The sequence below is a fragment of the Camelus bactrianus genome, chromosome 11, assembly GCF_048773025.1.
Source record: "Camelus bactrianus isolate YW-2024 breed Bactrian camel chromosome 11, ASM4877302v1, whole genome shotgun sequence".
Lineage (NCBI taxonomy): Eukaryota > Metazoa > Chordata > Mammalia > Artiodactyla > Camelidae > Camelus > Camelus bactrianus.
In genome coordinates, this window is record NC_133549.1 from 13,685,160 (window position 1) to 13,707,144 (window position 21,985).

General features: G+C 47.6%; 1 protein-coding gene across 1 annotated transcript in view; it reads left to right on the forward strand.

The window, feature by feature from the left end:
• Positions 1 to 21,985, forward strand: part of ACTN2 (actinin alpha 2) — a 64,378-nt gene that overhangs the window by 11,846 nt on the left and 30,547 nt on the right. Inside the window, exons 2-6 of the mRNA XM_074373267.1 lie at positions 13,110 to 13,224; positions 14,250 to 14,369; positions 15,170 to 15,256; positions 19,545 to 19,632; positions 21,375 to 21,453. Of these exons, the coding sequence (XP_074229368.1) occupies positions 13,110 to 13,224; positions 14,250 to 14,369; positions 15,170 to 15,256; positions 19,545 to 19,632; positions 21,375 to 21,453 (489 nt within the window). The remainder of the gene's footprint in view (positions 1 to 13,109; positions 13,225 to 14,249; positions 14,370 to 15,169; positions 15,257 to 19,544; positions 19,633 to 21,374; positions 21,454 to 21,985) is intronic.

Consider the following 21,985-nt stretch of genomic DNA (forward strand, 5'->3'; position numbering starts at 1 on the left):
TTTTATTTTTTCCCCTCAGCTTTATTGAGATATACTTAGGGGGAAGGTATACCTCAGGGGTAGAGCACATGCTTAGCAGGCATGAGGTCCTGGGTTCAATCCCCAGTCCCTCCATTAAATAAATAAACAAATAAATAAACAAATATATAAACCTAATTGCCTCCCCCCAAAAGAAGTTAACACAACATTGTAAGCCATTGTAAACTAACCATACTTCAATTGAAAAAAAAGGAGATCTAGTTGACACATAACACTGTGTAAGTTTAAGGTGTCCAGTGTGTCACCCATCTCTCAGATTCTCTGCTGTTTATGACAGCACATGAGGAAGGAGGGTGGAGTGGCTCCAGAGGTAAGTGATCCTCCCTCCAGGTTTTCCCAGGACACTCCCAGCTGTGGCTGTTGTCCCAGAGGAACTAAAAATAGCATCCCCTTTTACTCTCACACGTGGTCCAGTTTAGACTCCAGACTCTGTGGTCAGTCAGTTTGGAGGAGATAGACAAGGTTAACAGAAGGTTGACACCCAACTAATTTATGTATCGGACACTAATGCCTTTTCTTAAGAACTGGCCTAGAGGGGGCCGGGTATAGCTCACATGGCAGAGCGTGTGCTTAGCATGCGCAAGGTCCTGGGTTCAATCCCCAGTACTTCCAACAAAATAAATAAATAAACCTAATTACCTCCCTGCTACATAAAAAATAAAATGAAATAAAAAATGGCCTATTTCTGAATTTGACAAAAGTGCAAATATTGGTGAAATGAGAGTTCTAAAACTTCGATAGATTTAAATACCAGAGTCTAGTCATTTCTGAATCTTCTAATTCGTGAATCCTCTAGAAGACCATGTCCTGAAGCCAGCGGTGGGAGTGAGCCCTGTGTCTCCGGGGGAGTCGAACCACCGAGCCCGCTGGAGGCCTCCCGAGGGCCGGGTTCCCCTCTGAAACACGTGTCATCGCCACACTTTGGGTACTTTGTGTGCTACCTCTGTCGTTTTACAAACACTCTGACTACGCAGACTTCAGTGTAAATTTTCCCTTATTTCCGTGAGACACAGGTGGGGTGGAAACCGCTGGAGTCCTCTGGGGAGCTGGTGGGGAGGCTGGAAGAAGGCCGTCAGACGTCCCCGGTGGGTGACAGTGGGTTCTGTTCCAGGAACTGGTATCTGGGTGACCGGGTACTGAGGACTCCCAGAGGTTCCCGTTCTGAGGCCCTAGGACTCAGACAGCGTGTACCTTCTCCAGGAGCCTTTTAAATGTGATGTTACAGTAGGGATTTCAGTATGAAACTTAAAAAATCTCGTGGTAGCACTTTGTCGAGTGATGCCCTGCAGAGAGGTGGAGTCGCTGGAGGACACCCGATTTAAGTAGTCTTTCTTTTTCGGGTAGAAACACACAGGGTGGGTGACGTCAGGCTAGCCAGCATCATCACAGACGACCAGGGAGGTGCGGAGAGGGTGGCCTCGCAAGCCGTTTATACTTGCCCCGACTATCCTTTCAAGATACGGTTTTAAATAATCGCCTAAGTTGTACGTGGTCGCTGCGGAAAATATGCATAAGAAAGTTTAAAAAGTCGCAGCATAGAGAAAACTAGGGTTACTGTTCTGCCGTGTTGCCTGCCGCGTGGCTTAATGCTGTAGCGTAGAAGCATATGTTTACGTATTTTATCCTGCGTAACTGTCTAAACCGCTCAGGGTCTTTATTACCTGTTTTGATGAACACTTTCCACTCAACATGAGCCCTAGGGAAGAACTTTAAAAAATCTTTTTTTTTGAGGGACTGGGGAGTGAACCCAGGACCTCGCACATGCTAAGCACTCGCTTTACCACTGAGCTGTTCCCACCCCCTGGGAAGAACGTCTTGTTGGAGGAAATTGCAGCCCGGTCCCCTCCAGCTCCCCTGTTTTTGGCCCTTCTGTTATCCAGAGCTTTTCCCTCATGGAAAGCAAACCTGTTGATGTACCTAATGGGTGGCTGGTCCTCACCCAGAACTGTGCTCTGGTCCAGAACGCCAATGCAGAGAGTATGGTGTGTTACAGAGCGCTGGTCTGTGCAAAATGAACACTTCGGTCCCCCTGTGTGGGCAGCCGTGTATTTGGGTCCCTGAAAACAGGAACAGAATGGTGAACTCGAGCGAAAGAGTATTGACTTTGCTGTGTGTGAAGTACAAGCTGCTTCCCCAGTTGCCGGGATGGGCTGGGGGGCGGAGAAACATCGGTGTGCTTTTCTTGAAACTTGAGTTCGTCCTCAGAAGGAGATTGGTACAAGCACGGTGCCTGTTACTGTTGCCTACAGCCGAGCAGCAGTTGAGTCTGCCCGGTCACAGAGCCAGGACGCCCCGTAATTACCCAGGCTCCAAGGGGACAGGTTATTTTGGGAAGCGTAGTTCAGGAGCAATTGTATGTAAGGCTGTTTTGGGGAGCCTTAGATGCTCGCTTACCAGAAAGTCCTCAGAGGAATTCTCCACGGAGGTTGTGCCAGCCTGGGGGAGGCAGGTGTGACCCCACAGAACTCCCAGCCGCTGGCTAAGTCAGGCTCTTGGCCTTGGGACATCTTTCAGCTCGGATGACCCGGGTACCAGTAGCTTTCATGTGGTTCTTTGAGCTTACCGTTAAGAAATTAATACTTCAGAGCAAAAACGACTTAAACTTCGATTCTGTAGATATTTGGTTTGGTTAGTTTAACATAGGCTTTTGGTCCTAAAATAGTTTGGGAGGCATCTTTTTCTAATCTTCACCTTTTTTTTTCGTGTAACAGTTAAAACGAGGAGTTTCATCAAGATCACTTGTAAACTGTCCTTTAAAAGACAGAATGCTGTAACATTATTTTATTTTTTATTTATTTTTTACTTTTTTATTTTTAGTTTTTTGGTTCCTTTATAATACTTTTTTTTTTTTAAATAATTGAAGTACAGTCAGTTACAAAGTGTCAGTTCCTGGTGTACAGCACGATGTCCCAGTCATGCATATACATACGTATATTCATTTTCAGTTTCTTTTTCATTAAAGGTTATTATAAGATATTGAATATAGTTTCCTGTGTATTTTTTTATGATGAAGATGTTGTTTCAAGAATTTTAAACCATCCCTTGGAATTAAAGTGGAGGTGGCGTGGATGGTGGACTGGGTTCGGGAGACAGTGGCTCAGAGAAGTGTTCGATGTCCTTGCTGTGTTGCTCACCTCCACCTGGGAGATTACAGAGATGAAAAGGAGGGGTCAGGGGAATGAGTAACAAGGACTCCTGGAAGTGGTAATAAAATGTTTGTAGGGAACTTCCATGAGCTGGGAGGAAATTAACAGGCGGAAATGCTTTAGCTTCAAGATGAACGTAAGACTTTTTTATGAAACAGAGAAAAGTGCTAAATAATTCAACCCAAATCCAATATTATTTATGGCAACCTGTATAAGAGGGAACACGGGGACACACGTTGGGTTTTAAATGGAGAGTTTGACATGAAAAAGGAATGCCGTAAGCTGAGCCTCTGGACAGCTGTCGTTTCACAGGACAAGGGAGGAACGGCAGGTTTCAGTTAGTGTGGTGTGTCGTTCTTGCGTGTAGTCACCATCTGCCTCCGTCAAAATCAGTAATGTTTAGACCAGAATAGTGAATATTTTAGCCTATTTGAATGTTGACTTCTTTTTAGAAGAAAAACTATTACAAGGCAGTTTGTACATAAGGGAAAAATCAAGACTGTGAGACAAATGTAAAAATAAATGCATGTTAGAGATGTGAATTAACGGACCGAGAACACCGGGGACGAGTTACAACCTGTTCAGAGGAGAAGCAGATGGGCCACGTTTATAGTTCGGAGTAGAGAAGTTCACATCTGGATGGTGCAGACCTCCCTGTGGGAGGAAGGAGGGTGGTCCTGACTGAACACAGCGCGTCTCTCATCTGTACGCAAGACGAGACAAGTTTGGGATGGATGGAGTTGCAGAGTAGCAGAGAAAGGGCCGCCACAGACCTCCCCGTCGAAGCTCAGAGTCTCCCGAGCATGAAGTACCTTGTTTAGCTGTTTCCTCGTTCCAGAGGCCACAACGTTAATCTCTGCCATCCTTTCTGGGAGTTCGGGAGCAAACTCCACATATCACACAGGTCATCCCTTAAACCAAAACAAGTCTGGGCTACACTTGGCTTTAAAACAAAAAGGGAAAACTGAAGAGCATCTTTGCCCCGGTTACACAGCCTCAGCACAGAGTTTTGAGTGAGTTTCTGAACCTCCAGGGACTAAATGGAAGTCAGCCGTGTGAGCCCGGTGATTGAAGCCTCAAATTCATGATTAAAACCAGACCTGGCTAGGACTGTCTTTCAAGTGCTGGGAGAGCCATCTCTAACCTGCCACTGAAAGTGTCGTCCGTGAGTCTGAGTCTATTTTGAGAGACCCTTAGCAGAGAGGCTGCCTTTTATTTTTTACAAGGTATTTTTTGGGAGGCAAGATTACTGAGTCTGTTTTTTTTTTTTTTTAACATTTAAGGTTTCTCTAGTTAGGTTTGACATGATAATAATAATTTTTTAAAAACCTGGAACTTGGACAGAGACAGAGTTTTAGCTTTATGGTGTTTATTTTTTCAGTTAAAAATTTTGATTGCTGTCTTTTTTAAAATGTCTTCTGATTTTTAATAGGTTTTTTTTTTTTAAATTAAAGTATAGTCGGTTTACAATGTTGTGCCAGTTTCTGGTGTGCAGCATCATGTTTCAGTCATACATGTACCTACATATATTCCTTTTCATTATAGTCTATTGCAAGGTAGTGAATATAGTTTCCTGTGCTGTACAGTAGGACCTTATTGTTTATCTATTTTATATATGGTAGTTAATATCTGCAAATACCAAAATCCCAATTCATCCTTTCTCACCCCCTTTTCCCCCTGGTAACCATAAGTTTGTTTTCTATGTCTGTGAGTCTCTCTGTTTTGTAAATAAGTTCATTTGTGTCATTTTTTTAGATTCCACATGTAGGTGATATCATATGGTATTTTTCTTTCATATGGTATTTAGAGCGATGAGTACCATATGATTGCTGTCTTCTTTGATCTGTCCCGGAAAGTCTGTCAAATAAGATGTTATTTAACGAACAGTTACCGAGTGCCACTGTGTTCCCGGCACCGTCTAGAACACAAAACCAAGATCCCCGCTTCTCTGTGTGTCACGGCCATGGGTGTTTTTAGACTGTTCCAGGTGGTGGTGTCACACACCGGGTATTTCTGACAGGCTTTTCCCTGCTTCCCTTCCAAGTCCTTAAAGGTTCCGGTGGTGACAGCCCCATTTGAGCTGCCAGTCGGCTTTGATGCCCTTAACGAGAGGTCGAGGTTGTTAGGTGTTCTCACACTGGCTCGAAAGGGGTCCTGCCTCCTGCTTGCGGGCGGTGTTTGTGGGGATGAATCAGTGGGAGAAGGCTGCCCCTCTTTTTTCCTTCTTACTTTGTCTTTCAGTAATTAAGTTTCTGTTTGTGAGCTTCCCTGGTGCTCAAGTTACCAGCAGCTTTTGGTACTGATGAGGTTCCAACTTATTTATGACTGAAGTCATAAATATTAAGCTTGAAGTATTAAAAAAAAATCAAATGGGCACCAGCTGTGCACGTGTGAGCCCGGGCGTTGTGCCTGCTGGGCGCTGGGCCCGCTCGGTGCCACAGGTGACGGAGGCAGGACCGGAGGCCGCTCTGCTCATTTTTGGTTCTTTGATTTAAAATATGTGTGCTTCTCATATGTGGAATCTTAAAAAAAAAAAAAAAAAGACACAAATGAACTTATTTACAAAATGGAAACAGACTCACAGACACAGAAAACAAACTTCTGGTTACTGGAGGGCAAGCGGGTGAGGGGATAAATTGGGAGCTTGAGATTTGCAGACACTGACTACTACATATAAAATAGATAAACACTGAATTCCTCAGTTTCTCCTGCACAGCACAGGGAACTGTATTCACTGTCTTGTAGTGACCTACAATGAAAAGAATATGAAAAGGAATATATGTATGTGTATGTACGACTGAAACATGATGCTGCACACCAGAAATTGATGCAATGTTTTAAAGTGACTATACTTCAATTAAAATAAAATAAATGCATGTGCTTGCAGGCAGGTAGAAGGCTGGGAACCCGTTGTGGACATCCAATGGAATGTCATGGAATTTACCTTTTTACACGGGTTAATTTTATGGCTCATTTTATCTGGTGTGTCATGAACCCAGTCCTGATTCGAAGGTAGCCCTTTATATGAACGTATGTGAATATATTTTTTTTTTTTAAATGCATGGGTAAAGTATTTTTACCCCCTTCAACAAAAACTAGTGTTCTGAGCACCTTGTGCCATGAGGAAGTTAAGATGTGCCGGGGATGTCCTTGGTTCTTTGAACGGCGGGGTGGGTGCGTCCTTGTGTCAAACCAGGAGGGGTGGAGACCTGGCATGGTTCTGGGCTCCTGCATCACAGCCATTCTTGCACCCCGTTTCTGTCCGCGCAGCAGCCGACTATGAGTCTATGAAAGATGCTAAGCAACAGGTTATGCTTGGTTCTGGGAGCTGGAGTGTCTCCTGTGCTCAAGTAGACGTACGCCGTGACCGTGGCTGGCTCCGTGCAGTGACTCCCTTCCCTTTCTCTTAAACCCCAGAGCGCCTCGAGTTTCTTTGAATTGCCATCACTGACCACTGTTCTTTTGTGTTTCTATAGAATTTATATTTGCAAAACGTTTCCCCATCCTTTACCATTCATCATACTTCCCAGCCAACCAGGAGAATGAAGTTAATAGTGCATTGTTGAGGGGAAGAAATAGGCCACAGGAGAGACGGGCCGTCTTGCCCGCACCAGACCCCGCGCTGGTCACAGACCAGGCTTCGGCTTTTAGGGCCGTGTTTCTCAGGGACTGCTAAACCAAGCTGTCGCGTGCTATGTCATCTGGCAGCATCTTGGGGACTAAGCAGAGATTTGTGGGCGGGGAGTAAAAGGGCTGCCCACTGTGTCATTAGACGCCTGGTTATGCAAGTTATGAGAACACGCGGGCCCCAAACGGACTTCCATCTGGGAATTGATTGGAGCACGTGCCGCACCCTCGCAATTCACACTCAGACTTGCATACTTCTTGCTCTGGTTCCATTTGTTAAATGTTGTGTGTCGTTGCAGAGTGTACTGGGTGCTTAACCTGGAAGGTCTGCGATTTTTTCAAGAGCACATGATTATTCAGTGTTCCGTGCTGGACACACAGGCACCGTTGTGAGTGACTTCTGGGTCCGGAGAACACCCGATGTTAGTGTTATGGAAACGACAGGCCAGTCAAGAAACAAGCACCACTCGGAGGGTTGGAGTACTCAGATGTATTATACCGGCGGGCTCAGAGGGGCTTCTGCTCCAAAGCTCTGAGCACCTTCAAGACGTGCACATGAGGTTTTATAGGGTAAAGTACAAGCTTGGGGTATTCGGCCAATAGGCATGGAACAACTTTAGCAACATTATCATCACGAAAGTGGAGGCAGGGAGGCAGCAAACCAACATTCCAAAGCCAGATATGTATCTTTGAAAATCCAGTTGGCTAGCAAAAAAACATAAACAGCAATCCAACACTAATTAACTTAGATTTACAAGTTAGTCCAGCAGAACTCAGATCAGTATTCCAATACTTAGACTTGTTAGCCCAGCCCAGCCTCTCCTTCACATTCCTAGACTTGTGAGTTATCTTGTTAGACCAGCCCAGCTTTTCCTTCACATTAGCACAGGCTCCAGCAGAGACACTTTGTTAATGCTTTCAAAGATGGCTGAGTGTCTGAATCGTTACACTTAAGGTCACTCTGCCGGTGTCTGGTGTGCTCCCGGAGTGGCCCATTTCTCCGGGCACTGGAGCGTTTGCAGGGCTCACCCGGGGCAGTTCCTCCTGTGATGCGCGGGTCGGGGTCTTTCTGGCTGAGGGGGTGGGGAAGCTTCATGGTGGACCAGCACATCCACCTCCGCCAGCCACATGGGTGGCAGGGACTTCCACCCTCTCCCTGCCCTTCCTGAGGACAGCGCCCCTTCCGTAAATGCTAGCGCTGCCCCTCCTCTCTTCCCCAACCAGAGGGTTTACAAATGTGCGCATCTTTCTAGATGCCCACCCCCCCACCCCGCCACTTTTCAGTTATTTTAAAAGAACTAGGAAAAGTGATTACAAGGAATCTTGGCAAATTGGGAATTTGTGAAGTGGAAAAGAAAACACTATCAAAGTGATTGTTGTAAACAGGAAAATAAATGGAGCATTTTCAGAAAACCAGCAGAGTCATGGTCATCAGTAGTTTTTTGTGAGGGGCTGTTCGGTGCCCTTGGGGTAGGTCGTGGCAGCCGGCCTTCGTATTCCTTCTCCTGATAACCTTTTGTGTGTGTGTGTGTGTGTGTGTGTGTGTGTGTGTGTGTGTGTATACGCACACATATATATTTTATTGAAGTATAGTCAGTTTACAATGTTGTGTCATAACCTTTTGAACTGTTTCATAAACTTGATCATGACAGTTTTATTATTATTATTATTATTATTATTATTATTATTATTATTATTATTATTATTATTTTATTAAATTTGTAGCTGGGAAAGTGTCAGGACATGAAGCACAGATAATTGCATGGTGTTGGAGTCAGAAAAAGAATCCGAGGCCTGGGCCATGGCTGTGGGCGGGACCAGGCTCTGCCTGACCTCCCGGCTCCCTCTCGGGGGCGCTGCCCCTCCTTACCTGGGTGAGTTCTGTTTCATCCAGAAACGCCCTGGGCTGTAATGAGTCCCCACATCAGGAAATGGGGTCTGAACTTGGTATTTTATGTAGTTACTATGAAAGTAAAAGCTCATTAACAGACTGTAAAGGAGATTGACAGCTGTTGTGTTGTCAGATTTTTGTTTGGAGAAAATGGAACCATAAATTGAACAGGGTGGTCCTACAGGGGCCAGCCCAGCCCGGGAGCCTTCTTGCTGGAAAATGGCATGAAATGGACTTGTACTCAGAGAACCGTGTCCAGTTCCGGGCTGGCTCTTTTGTCCTCGTTTGTGTCTCCAGGTGACAGTCTCTTCCAGGCAGAGATGCAAACCTGTGTTACTGAAACAAACGTTGTAAATACTCACAGCTGGCCCTCATTTTGATGGAAAGACCTTGTCTTCCCGTCTCCCTTTGGAACCATCTGCAGAGCAGGTTACGTCTCTAGGCTGAGTTAACTTATTACTTAACTTACGAAGACACCAGATACAAACGCCTAGTGTTCAGTGATACAGGCTTATCTCAACGTTTCAGTAAGCACGGAGGTGCTTTTTTGGCATTAAGCACGTTGGGCTGTTTGTCCTGTTGTACAATTTGACTTCAAGAAGCGCAGTGGTCTCACGGTTCCTGTGCACTTGGGACTCGGCTAGTAAGTTCTTCAAGGAAGAAGGTGCGTCTCTGAAAGAGGTGGGTGATTCTCGCCCACAGATACTCTTGGGAAACTGCTCCGACTGGCATTTTTCTCAGCTGCCGTGTCTCGGGAGTTGAGGAGCCTTGGCTGGGCCTCTGGATCGTGTTCAGGAACATGACGGGGCAGCGACTGCTGGTGGGTGAGTGTCCTTCAGACTTTCCACGTGGAAACATAGTACTGTGAGTCACGGGCACATGGCCTTGCCCCCCGGGCCCTCTGCCTGTGCTCTCTATGGACAGTTTCGGTGCCATGGCCAGGGAGGGGCCCGTATGGGCAGGGAGGCCAGTCTGCACCCACAGGACTGTCCATCCTGGCCAGTGGCTTATGGTCTATGATTCTGGATGTTTCCAGAAGAAATGCTAGTATTTGCTCCCGTGACCTCAAGAGTATACGTCGTGAGACAGTGACTTCCACACCTTTGCATTTTTCTCTCTGTGTCTTGAACACTTGTTCTCTTCACTTTGTCGTGAGCCTCTTTGGAGGGCGAAGAGGACTGGAAGCATCAGCCTTTCCTGTCTGGAGGAGAGTTCCCATCTTAGTTCCCTCTTTGTGGCTCAGAAAGTTTTTTTATGTGCTTATTTTCAAGATGCAAAAAGTATATGCATTTGCCACTGGGTGCCCAGGAGCCGGGAGGGAGCCGTCCTCTAGAAGAGAGGCAGAGGAAGGTTTGAGTTGGAGGCAGGAGAGGAGGTTGGGGGACCTCAGAAGTGACGAGGCTGCTTCCGAGGTGAGCTGTGGGCTGGGGAGACAGAGGCCTCTTTCCTCGATGGTCTGACTCTGGTCCACAGAACACTGTTTCTATTAAGAAAGGACCCTGCCTAGGCAATCTGGGTTTGAACCAAGGAGCCTACCTCCAAAACCTATTTTGGTTCCAATTCTGCTCTCCAAGATTTAGTTCCCAGGGACCTGAAAGATGCCAGTCGCTATCACACAGAGGAAAAAAAAAAAAAAACCCACAGAGACACCTTTAGGTAAAATGTGTGGGGTTTTGTACTGCTGTTATCGCGGTTGTTTTTATCTCGTCCATGATTGGCAGGCTTTTCCCAGAAGCCGAGGACAGTGGAAAATGCATAGGAACAGGCTCAGTCAGTAATTAAAACTGTAAATAGAATGAACATTAAACATTCTAATAGAGCTGAAAATTCCTTTCCAGCATGCACTGGCTTCTTTGCAAGTGATTATCACAGAGCTGTCAGGGCCCTTTTCTGCATGTACACTGCCTAGTCACCCCCTTTACTGGCTCTTTGGAATAGTTATTAAAGAGAGGGAAACTTCATTAAACTTAACTGAATCAATTACCCTCTCAGATTAAATTCATTCTCTGGATGTGCACTGTTGAGTCATTACCTGTGGTCCATTGCCTTCGCTGTATGTGCGCCTATAAAAAGGTGGTATCACGTAGACTTTCCCGGTGCCCCGTTGTGGGGGCAGGAAGCTTGCGCTGATTTCATGAACAGCTTTGGGGTTCCTTCCGGAAGTGCTTCTGATGCTTTCATTATGAAAGGGCTTAAATAACATGGTAACGAGGTAAGGTGATTGACACCAGCAACATTTGCCTGTTTTTTAAGTAGAAGCTAGAGAAAGGCAGCTCTGTAAATAGTTATACCATATTTTTCCCTCTGTCAATTCCGTTTTTAAAAATCATAACCTGCTATTCTCTTGTGCGTTTCCCGAAAGCTTACATATATGATTATTCTTAAAACAACCAACCAACCAACCAAAAAAAAAAAGCTTTAAAGCAGTCTGGCTGGCTGAAAGTTGGGCCTGAGGTATTTTTCACTGTATGAGCTTAGTTATCTGGAAACAACCTAAATGTCCATCCATAGGGAGCTGGTTACATACATAATGGTAGATTCACGACGGTGGAATACTATGCAGCCATAAAAAAGGGGTGGTCTTTGCTGATACTGAATGATCCCTAGGTTATATTTTTCTTAAAAAAATATAAAAAAGCCAGGTGCAGAACAATGTGTATGGTATGATTGTGTGTGTGTGTGTGTGTTGTGTGTATGTGTGTGTTGTGTGTGTGTGTGTGTGTGGGGAACGTCATTGAAGAGACACATAAGAAATGGAATCCATTTGTTGTTCTCTCTGGGGAAGGGAGCTGGCTGGCTGGGAACAGGAGAGAGAGGGAGGCTTTTCATTTTACACCTTCTCATGCCACTTGAATTCTGAACCAAGGTAGGAACAGACTCTTGTTAACACTCTTAACTTCAAAAACCAGGATTTGATTACTAGATAGTGCTGTCCGATAGGACTTTCTGTGATGCTGGAAATGGTCTGTGCATGTCTGCATCCTCCAATACAGTAGCCACCTTGTGGCCTTTGAGCACAGGGAAGGTAGACTGCACAGCTGAGGAACTGAAATTTTAATTCCCTTTAATTTTAATTAATTTACATTTCAATAGCCATGTATGGCTAATGGCTACCATATTGACTGGGTGCAGATCTAGAGTGTATGACTTCGAGCATCTCTTCTGTTTAGACCTGACTGAAGTTTAGATGTGTTTTAGGAGAAATAATGATTAGTTTAGGCTCTCATGATAAAATTTATTATTGTCAATCCAAGAAAATGCCTACATTTTCCTTTGGCCCTAGAATTGAATACCATCACATAGTTCTTGAAATAAGTGACTATTCGATTTGAAAATCCTTTTTATTACCCAGGAAAATCGTTTTTATGGAAACAGTGTCTTTTTGTGGTCTTCCTTGGAAGAAGTCTATTTTTAAGGGGTTCGTTCCCCCCCCCAGAACACAGGCCCTGTTTGTGTGTCTCCCCCCAGCACAATGTGCCGGGCACTTTGTTCCTGGGCCCAGCAGCTGCTGTGTGACAAGGGACACTTTGCATTCCCAGCCAGCAGCTGCCAGAAGCCTTTTCTAATCTGGTTTTGGCAGGAAATAGTGCACAAGTGGAAGCCAAGTTAAAAGAAGCTTGAAAAATAAACAGAGAATGACTTTGGGTGCCGCGTTAGGATATAGTTCATCTTGCCGCTTAATATGGCCCTAAAATCTGGTACCATGACTGGACTGTGAGCCCTTCCGGGGCAGGGCTGTATCTGATTGTCTTTGGAATGTGGGGTCCAGCCCAGGGCCTGGAATATGCCAGTAGGAGGGTATTGTTATTATTATTATTTCTAATGACTGACTATACTGCAAATTTATTTAATTGAGTTAGTTAACTAGCTTAGAGCTGTTGTTCAACCAGGATAAACTGGTTGTACGTAATTAGTGGTTATGGGTCCCTCCCCCTCCCCGTTTTTTGAACGCCACCCGCCCTCTGCTCTAAAGGAAGACATTTTGAACATTCTTTACTCATTATTTATTCATCCGTTCTGCAGGGGAGCTTATTTCTGCCATGTGCCGGGGATCAGCACATCCTCGTTTAGTTTGTCTCTCCTGCAAAGTGAGAGGTTTTCAGAAGGCGGGGGCGTGGGTAGGTGTCAACGTGGTACCTTTTAAAACTGAAGGCAAAAATTCCTCAGGTTGTTTTACCAAATAAGTGACTTTTTTTTTTTTGTCTCCAAAGAGGAAATTTTTACTAAACTCTTACCTCTGGGCGTCAAATCACTCTTTCCCTCAGACTCTGCTTTCTCTAAAGGTCCAGGATGCTGCAGCCTCCCAGCCTCCCCAGCGTGAGCAGGGTGCAAGGCGTGGTCCACATGGAGGGGCGGGGCCTGCGTGCTGGCGGGGCGGGTGCAGCAGCGTGTGTTTCTCGTTGCAGACCTTCACTGCCTGGTGCAATTCCCACCTCAGGAAAGCCGGCACTCAGATCGAGAACATCGAGGAAGACTTCCGGAATGGCCTTAAGCTCATGCTGCTTTTGGAAGTCATCTCAGGTGTGTCCGAAACGTTTTCCATAGGTGTTGCACCCCGTCTTATCCATCTACTTCTACGTGTGAGCAGATGCATCTGTTAGTAAAAAGAAGCTCCCTTTGAACCTGGCTGGGCAAGAACGTGGTGTTATTGGCAAAGAAAACTCTTCCAAAGAACAATCCGCCTGGACTTATTTTTCTGTTCTAAAAAAAGAATGAATTCTTTTGAAAATTGACTTATCAAAATGATGTGTCTGAAGGGGGAGGGTATAGCTCTGTGGCAGAGTGCGTGCTTAGCATGCATGAGGTCCTGGGTTCCATCCCCAGTACCTCCATTAAATACATACATACACACATACACACATGGATAAACAAACAAACCTAACTACCTCCTCCATGCAGAAAATTTTTTTTAATAAAGTAAAATGTTTCTGCCACCCACCTCGAAACCGAATAGGAGAAGAAAAAATTACATTAACATGATGACCCACCACGCTGCATCTCCATGCCTAGGGAGTATTCCAGAAAGCGTCTTCCAGGCCAAAAGCCAATGTACATGTTGGCCTAGCTCTGGACACGGGGGCTGAGGTCCCTGAGGAGTTCTGCGTTGCCCTGAATCTCAGCGGGCGACTGAGACTGTGGGTCCGATCGGCCTTGAAGAGGTGCGGTCGGGAGGGATGACGGCAGGCTGAGATCAGCCCGGCAGCCACCTCCGTGATTTGGGCCAGGCTCCCTGACTCCCCCTCACAGTGGTCAGCAGCCCCAAAGGCTGCAGGGGCCCCAGCCAGCTTCTCTCTTACTCATTTATAAGTTGGCTCATAGACCAAACTGGACCCTCCCAGCAGATCTGAAAAGCGTGTGGCCTTCACAGGACGGCTCCCCTCGGGTCCATTAGGTCTCGAAAATGCTGTGGTTTGCAGGAACCGGGGACGGGAAGGGACTGCGCCCAATTTCCGTTTAAGGAGAGCACGGACTCTGAACTTCGGCATCCTGATTCCGCATCTAGGGGCTACTTTCTGTGTTTACATGAGTCCTTCTTCATCCGACAGGGGAAAGGCTGCCCAAACCCGACCGAGGGAAAATGCGGTTCCACAAAATTGCCAACGTCAACAAGGCCTTGGATTACATCGCCAGCAAAGGGGTGAAACTGGTGTCCATCGGGGCTGAAGGTGAGTCCGGTGTGATGGGAGTGGCCTGGCCGTGCTCCGGCCTCCCCGTGGGGCAGCGGGCCTGCAGCAGGACCCCTTCTTCCCACCCTCCTCGTCCCCCTGCCCCCCCACCTCCCGTATCTGCAGCCTTGCCAGGCCCTGGGCACCATGAACTGGAGGCCAGGCTCTAGGATCGTTTGTAAAGAGTGGAGTCAAGTAAAGGGGGAGGGTGTAGCTCAGTGGTAGAGCGTGTGCCTAGCATGCACGAGGTCCTGGGTTCAATCCCTGGTACCTCCACTAAAAAGTAAATAAATAAACCGAATTACCTCACACCCCAAATTTTAAAAATAAAATAAAATTTAAAAAAATAGAGTCAAATGTGATGCTGTCTCCTTCAGACTGATCATCAGAATGAGAAGGAACTTGCACGCCCAGTGAGTCTGGCAGGACTGACACTACTCGGCGTCGGCCCGAGGACCTGCCAGCAGGGGAAGGGGATAGAGTGAGGTGGAGCCCGTGTGCTCTGTGGTTGGGTATTTGAACCTTAGCTCACCTAGGCTAAGGAAGACCCCTGGGTTGTGTTCGGTGACTTTGCATAGGTAAGATCGGCCCTCAGTATTAACTTGGAATTCACTGAAACTGGAGATGTGGTCATGAACACCAGACACACAGCGACACTCACGAAAACAGAAAGTGGTCTTTCCATATGTATATTTTGCGATAGCTCTGCAGTCCAGACTTCCCGGAAACCCCTAACTTAGCGGAGACCCTTGTCCATGGATCACGTGATCGTCTCCCTCTTTGTGTTTTCTCACCTGCAGAAATCGTGGACGGCAACGTGAAGATGACGCTGGGCATGATCTGGACCATCATCCTGCGCTTTGCCATTCAGGACATCTCAGTTGAAGGTAAGAGACACAGTTAAAAACCAGATTGTCTTAAGATGCTGAGAGTAACTTGTAAATCGAGCTCATAAAGTCAGATCTGAATAGGGTTTTGTAAAACTGAGCTGTCAGTCCCATGACTGAATGAAAGACAGGCAAGTTGGGTTTTCACAAGTTTTATATGTGCATGAAAAAAGCCCCCAGCAACTGCGTTTCATTCAGGGCGGTGGAAGCATTTGGGGAGAGATGAGCACATGTTCAGAACAGACGTCGCGTTTTGAAGTGAGTGTCCTGTGAGCTGCTTCTTTACTGCGTTTATACTAGTAGGTTCACGACTGTGAGAGTTCTTCAGACTTCACAGCTGAGACGCTTCTTTTTTCAAGTGCAAAAAAATAATTAAAACTTGAATGTTTTCATTCGTTAGTTCTTTATTTCTTCCTCTCTTTCCTCCTCCCTGTCCCCCCATCTCTCCCTCTTTTTTTTTTTTTTTTTTTAAACAAAATCTCTATTGTCATTGTATCTGTTGGCCCACCGTCATTGTAATATAACCCTACTCCTTGGCACGGCCACTGCAGACGAACGTCTTTAGTCTTTGACGCCCACCGCACTCCAAAATATTTTGATGAGTTCAGCACTGTGGAAAAGTGTCAGATTGACATTCTTAAAATTAGCGCTTTGCCTGTTGAGCACTCGAATCACAAAATGTAAAAGTGCAGAACGTGTTTAAGGGCAGTCTGACTCGTCCAACCAGTCAGCCTCCTCTAACTTTGTCACCTGACAGGTAACCAGGTGCCTGAATGGTGAGGGCTGGGGGCGTTGCTTATAATTCTGTCTTGGAGGGACTACCCTCTGGCAGTGATTTTAGTCGCTAAGCAACCAGCAACTCTGAAAACCATCCGTCTGCCTGCTGGTGTAGGGGTGACATGGAGCCTACTTCTTAAGGAGCCTCTGATCCCCTTGGGTTATTCCTTTAGCACTGAAGCCCCATTTATGTCGTCTAAAAATCAAACTCAGATATAATGATAATTGCTGTGCACCAGGAATTGACCCAACATTGTAAACTGGCTATAACTCAATAAAAATATATTTTAAAAAAAGATATAATGATATTAAAACCTCAGAGATTCCGGGGACGGGGGCAATTATAGCTCAAAGTTTCAGTGCATGCTTAGCATGCACGAGGTCCTGGATTCAGTCCCTGGTACCTCTATAGGAAAAAAAAAAAAGTTAAAAAAAAAAAAACCCTCAATAATCCAGACTCAGGAATAACAGCCAGCTCGAATTTACAAAGAGTCTGTAAGTTTGAGAACTTTCACACACCGTACTCTCATCAAAGTATGTTCTTTTCATGCTAATGAAAATAATAAGATGCTTTTTTAAAGTTCCTGCTGTATTAAAAAAATAATTTGTACTCATTTGATCAGTTTTATATCCTCCTAAATTTAAATAGTTAAACAGCTGAGCCCACTTCAAAGAACAAATACTGTTTTAAAAAAATCTTATTCACAGCATTGAATTTGCTACACCAGCAAGTCCTTTTCTAGCAAACAGTACAGAGGGGAGCTTGACCTCAGTTTTTTTATGGTTGGTTACAAATTTCAAATTAGTGGTAATATTAATTGAAAATTTAATTCTACTTCGATTGTAAGTATGAATGGTATTATCCATTAGAGATTTCCCCCCAGATTATTATTAATGCATCCCAAAAGATAATCAAATCATAGCCTTTTGTAGAACATCGCAACAGATACACAAATCCGCTTCGCGAAGGACTTGACATTAAACATTCAGAAGTGGCGCTTTCATTGGCAAAGTGCTCGCATCTCTTCAGGCAGAAGTCCTTCCGTGTCCTACATAGTAGATAAAAGTAGTTTGCTAACTTCTATTTTTAATTCCTTTTACCTTTATGGAGTCATTTCTTAACACCCTCACTTAATTCCTGTAAGTCTATAGCAAAATTGCCTGAATTTTTTTTAGCAATGTGTATTATGAGGAAAAACGCATTGTTACAAAACTGGCCTCTGACGAGTCAGTCTCCTTCGAGGATGACGGGCCTCTTCCAGGAGGGAGAATGAGGGACTGACGTGTCTGCTGGTGAGAGCAGTCCAGGGGTCCCGAGTAGGCGGGGCGCCTTGGGGCGTCACATGGCTTCTCTGGCGGAATAACGAGGGCCACTCCCTGTTTACACCCACCCTCGGGGCTTCACGTGTGGACCTTTCAGGTTTATCCTGCACCTGCAGGGCTGGGGTGCACTGCGGCTGTGTAGCTGATTGTCCCAGGCTTTTGCTCAGTGCCTCCAGATGGACTCGGGGTGGGAGGGAGTCAGCTTTGTGAGCGTGGCCAGTTCAATGAGGAAAAAACTGTTCGACATTCATAGTCTGAGTGTTCACACATTTTCAGACAGAAATGAGATGAAACTTGGGTAGCAGTTACAAGATTATATTGATCAACTTTGCCTCTGTTTGCTTTTCTAAGCTGAGGTTCATTTAAACATAATGAAATAGTGTTTGGATTATTTCCTCCTGTTGTACTTTATCTTGTTAATTGCGTTGGCCAGGACCCCAAAGGTTACGTGGACAGCAGAACAATTTGATACGGCGTTCTGTGTTTCAATATCTGTACCAACTAGTATTTTAATAAAGTCTTAGAACTGCTCGTCCTTTTCCTCAACAGGAATTTGCTAGATGAGAGACACGATCAGGAGTCATTCAGATTATTCTTACAGCACAGGAAACGGGGCGTGATGTTTATATTATCTGGGTTATGGGTCAAAGACAAGTCTGACTGAGAAATGGACAATTTAGATAAGCAATCCCAGGATACTTATTTTGGTTAAAAAAAAAAATGACTTTAAGCTCTAACTGAAATGGAAGGCCAGGGCCCAGTTTTGGCTAAGAGTCCACATGTTTGTAGGGGCTTTCTAAACTAAAATGTAAATACAGACAGAATCCTGAGTGGCTCTGAGGAGCTGCTGGCACGTATGAAACTTCGGGTCCGCTCGGAGCAGGTGCCAGGGTGGTGCTGGAGGCTGCCTCAGTCCTCTCAGGCTGGTGTACAGAACGCCGCAGACCGGGGGCTTAAACAACAGAAATTCATGTTCTCGCCATTCTGGAGGCCGGAAGTCCGAGATCAGTGAGCCTGCGTGGCTGGGCCCTGGTGAGGGCTCTCTTGGCTTGTAGACGGCTGCCTTCTCTCTGTCATCACGTGGCAGAGAAGGAGGGCGTGGGGGGGAGGTACTGAGCAAGGCCCTTGGAGCCTCTTCCTGTAAGAGCACTGATCCATCATGGGGACCCCACCCTCATGACCTCATTTAACCCCGACTGCCTCCCAAAGCCCCACCTCTAGATGCCATCACACTGAGGGTTCAGGCTTCAACCTGTGAATTTGAGGGGGACACAGACACTCAGGCCACAGCGGAAAGGCAGGAGATTTGCTGGGGAAATGCTTGTGGAGGAGAAGGTGGGGGAGCTGGAGATGGCCGAGACCTCAGGCCCTTGGCCTGGCTGAGACCTGCGCTGGAGCCGGGCAGGGGCGGGCTTGGGAAAGCGGGATCTTGTTGTGCAGTGCGGCCTCGGGCAGGGTCAGCCAGGCGGCGCGGGGTCCTCCAGCCCCGGTTGCTCCCAGAGGAGGCCCTCGTGCAGCAGGAATGGCCCCGCTCCGGGGCCCCTCCCTTGCTCAGTCTTTGGCTGGAGCAGCCCCGAAGAAGTCTGGCCCCTGGGGACCGAGGGGTGGACTTAGATTGTGGCAGCTGGGACATGCGTTCTGCCCTGTGTCCCCAGCAGTGGGACATCTGAGCAGCACGTCTTCACAGGTGCCACGGTGGGATGGTTGGTTTTTATTAACTTGGTCAGAACCTGAGTGGCCAAACTTGGAATTTGCCCATAAAAGCCTTTAAGTATTTTAAAATCACGGGGTAAGGGAACACATTTCAGACATAGTGGCCTCTGTGAATTCCATTTACCTAAGAATATCAATTGTGAGGGAGATAAACGGCAGGCTAGTTAAGTCATGAATCACACACTTAAAACATTTTGTCAGGATGTTAAGTCACCAGTGCTCCTGCAGTCTGGTTTTGCTTTTATTGTACCATCCAGTGTGGCTGCTCCTGTTTGTCCTGTTTAAGTCCCTCCAAGTGTCATCGGAGTCGGGCTGGGAGCGGCTTCCAGCGCTCATCTTCTTGCAGAGACTTGACAAGAGGTGGTGCCTTTGGTGTTTGGCCCCCTGCTGGGGGCATCTCTTTAGAAAGAGACTAGAATTTGGGTGCATGCAGTGGTTTCACTGTGGACACTTCTGTTCTTGGCTGTCACTGCAGAAACCTCCGCCAAAGAAGGTCTGCTGCTTTGGTGCCAAAGGAAGACGGCTCCTTACAGAAATGTGAATATCCAGAACTTCCACACGAGGTGAGCGTCCGGGGCCCGGCCCCTGGGCTCTGTCTGCAGGCTGGGGTGGCGTTCCCCCAGCGTTTCCTCTCCCGTGTGCGGGGCATCTGCTGTATGGAGGAGAACTCAGGCTCCAGAATGGTGGGCGCTCAGGGACTCTCCCGGGAGGCCTTGGTTAAGGTCTGGGAGGTGGGCGCTGCTGTGAGCCAGCATCGTGCAGGGGCGCGGCCGGCTGGCTTGTCAGCGACCAGCAGAGCCCGGAGCACAGTCTGCGTGTCCCCGTGGCGTAGCCCCAGCCGGATCCCTCTGCTCTGCCGTGCACACAGGATTCTTCACCCGTCAGCTTCGTCTGCTGGCATGGGGGAGAAGCAGGAAGATCGTGTATGAAAAACCACAGGGAACTGGATCAGGGAAATCCGAGGCTAATCTGAGAGCGTGGTTTGGTCACCGGCTTCAGTCTTCCTTTTCATGTAGATCTTTCATCAGTTGTTTCTGTTGTCTCCCTTTGTGTGATGTGTAACCCGTGACTGTAAATGGGTCCCCAGGCCCCAAAGGTGATTAGAGACACGAAAGGTGCCCCCAGGACAGGTGGGGGAGGTTCGTCTGGGGAGACAAGTACTGAGCCAGGCCATGAGCATCCAGAGGTGACGGGCGCCTCCCCTGTCCCTGCCACACGCCGTCCAGGAGGGCAGGAGCCGGAAGGGCTGGGCTGGCAGGTCATCACAGAGGTCCCAGACGCCTCCCACCCACATTTTCCTCCCCTGGCCCAGGATTAGCCTGAGCACTTCAGCCACGTGGCTCCAGGGGTTTTCTTCCTCCCCGACCCCCTGAGGCCCAGAACGCCCGCTCCTAGTTTTCAGTGAACCCGTGGCTCAGCACAGGCGAGCTTGGAGTCTGGTACAGAGGGGGTCCAGGAACGGTTAGTGCTGGTGTCTCTGGGGAAACAGACTGAAATTCAGAGCCTCCCTGCTGAGTCCCTCAGCTGCTTACTCCTCTTTGCCTTAAAAAAGTACAAATACGAAAAAACAAAAAACCTGGGACGGAGGTGGAGGTGGTATAGCTGAGTGGTAAAGTGCATGCCCAGCAAGCACGAGGTCCTGGGTTCAATCCCCAGCACCTCCACTGAGAAAAAAGCTAACCCCCCCCCTCCAAACATACAGTGCCGTATGTCAATTATTGTATCTCAGTAAAACTGGAAGAAAAAAGTGATTTAAAAAAACCGAAGAATCTTATGAAGAGAATTGGAGGAGTACTTGGGGGGCCGAGTGCACTACGGAGTGTATCGTGGGGAAAGGTGGGCATTTCGGAGTCCACGCCCTCGTGTCTGTACAGGCAGACTCAGGGCAGGTCTGCGATGGAGACTCGGAGGAGACAGAGGAAGAAGCCAGGCCAGGAGGGGAGGAGGGCAGGAGAGGGGCATCTCCCCTGCGGGCACTGCCAGCTCTCCCAGCACAGGGCCGCCGGGCGCTGGGGAGGAGGCCCGGCAACCTGGGCCTGAGCTGTAGGTGAAAAGGAGACATCAGGTGGCAGAGGTGCTCAGCAGACTCCAGGGGAAGACGAGTGCTCAGGGCAGGGGCCTCCGTGTCACCGGGTGGGGGTGGGGTGGGAAGGGAGGTCCCCAGGGCCTTCTGTGCATTAAGTCAGACAGAAGGGAGGTAGGGGCCGCGCGTCCCCAGTTCCAGCCGGCATCTGACTGGGAGCAGCCCCTCCCTGCTGCGTCCTCTGCATTGACACGTGTTCCTGTTCTCCCCGACCTCGTGCAGCTGGAAGGACGGCCTCGGACTCTGTGCGCTCATCCACAGGCACCGGCCCGACCTCATTGACTACTCAAAGCTGAACAAGGTCATTCCGGGGGCTGGCGGGCTGTGTCTGCATGTGGTCCTGAGAGTGAACGCATGAGCACCGAGCTCACCCCAGCACGCCAGCACCCCCACTAGCCCTGCACGTGGTGTGGATAGGAGGGTGGCCGGGAGAGTACTCACTTGCTGTAATGAGGGCTGGACAGGCCCCAAGCCAAGTCACCTGTGTGCCCAAATTAAGACATGTTTGTTCGGGGGGAGGGTATAGCTCAGTGGTAGAGTGTGTGCTTAGCTTGCACGAGGTCCTGGGTTCAATCCCCAGCACCTCCATTAGAAGATTAAAAAAAGCTAAATAAAAACCTAATTACCCCTCCCCCCATAAAGTAGTTTACCAATGCAATCTGTGATGGAAAAAAGAAATTCTTGCCCCTTCTGAGTCTTGCGGTGGACGCTCCGCCTGCCTTAGAAGCAACGCTGTGGGAAGCAGTGTCCCCCGGGACCGCTCCTGCACGGCAGTCAGGCTGCTGGTGTGCCTCGCTGGCCGTGTGCCTCGTGTTGGATCCGGGGTCTGGTGT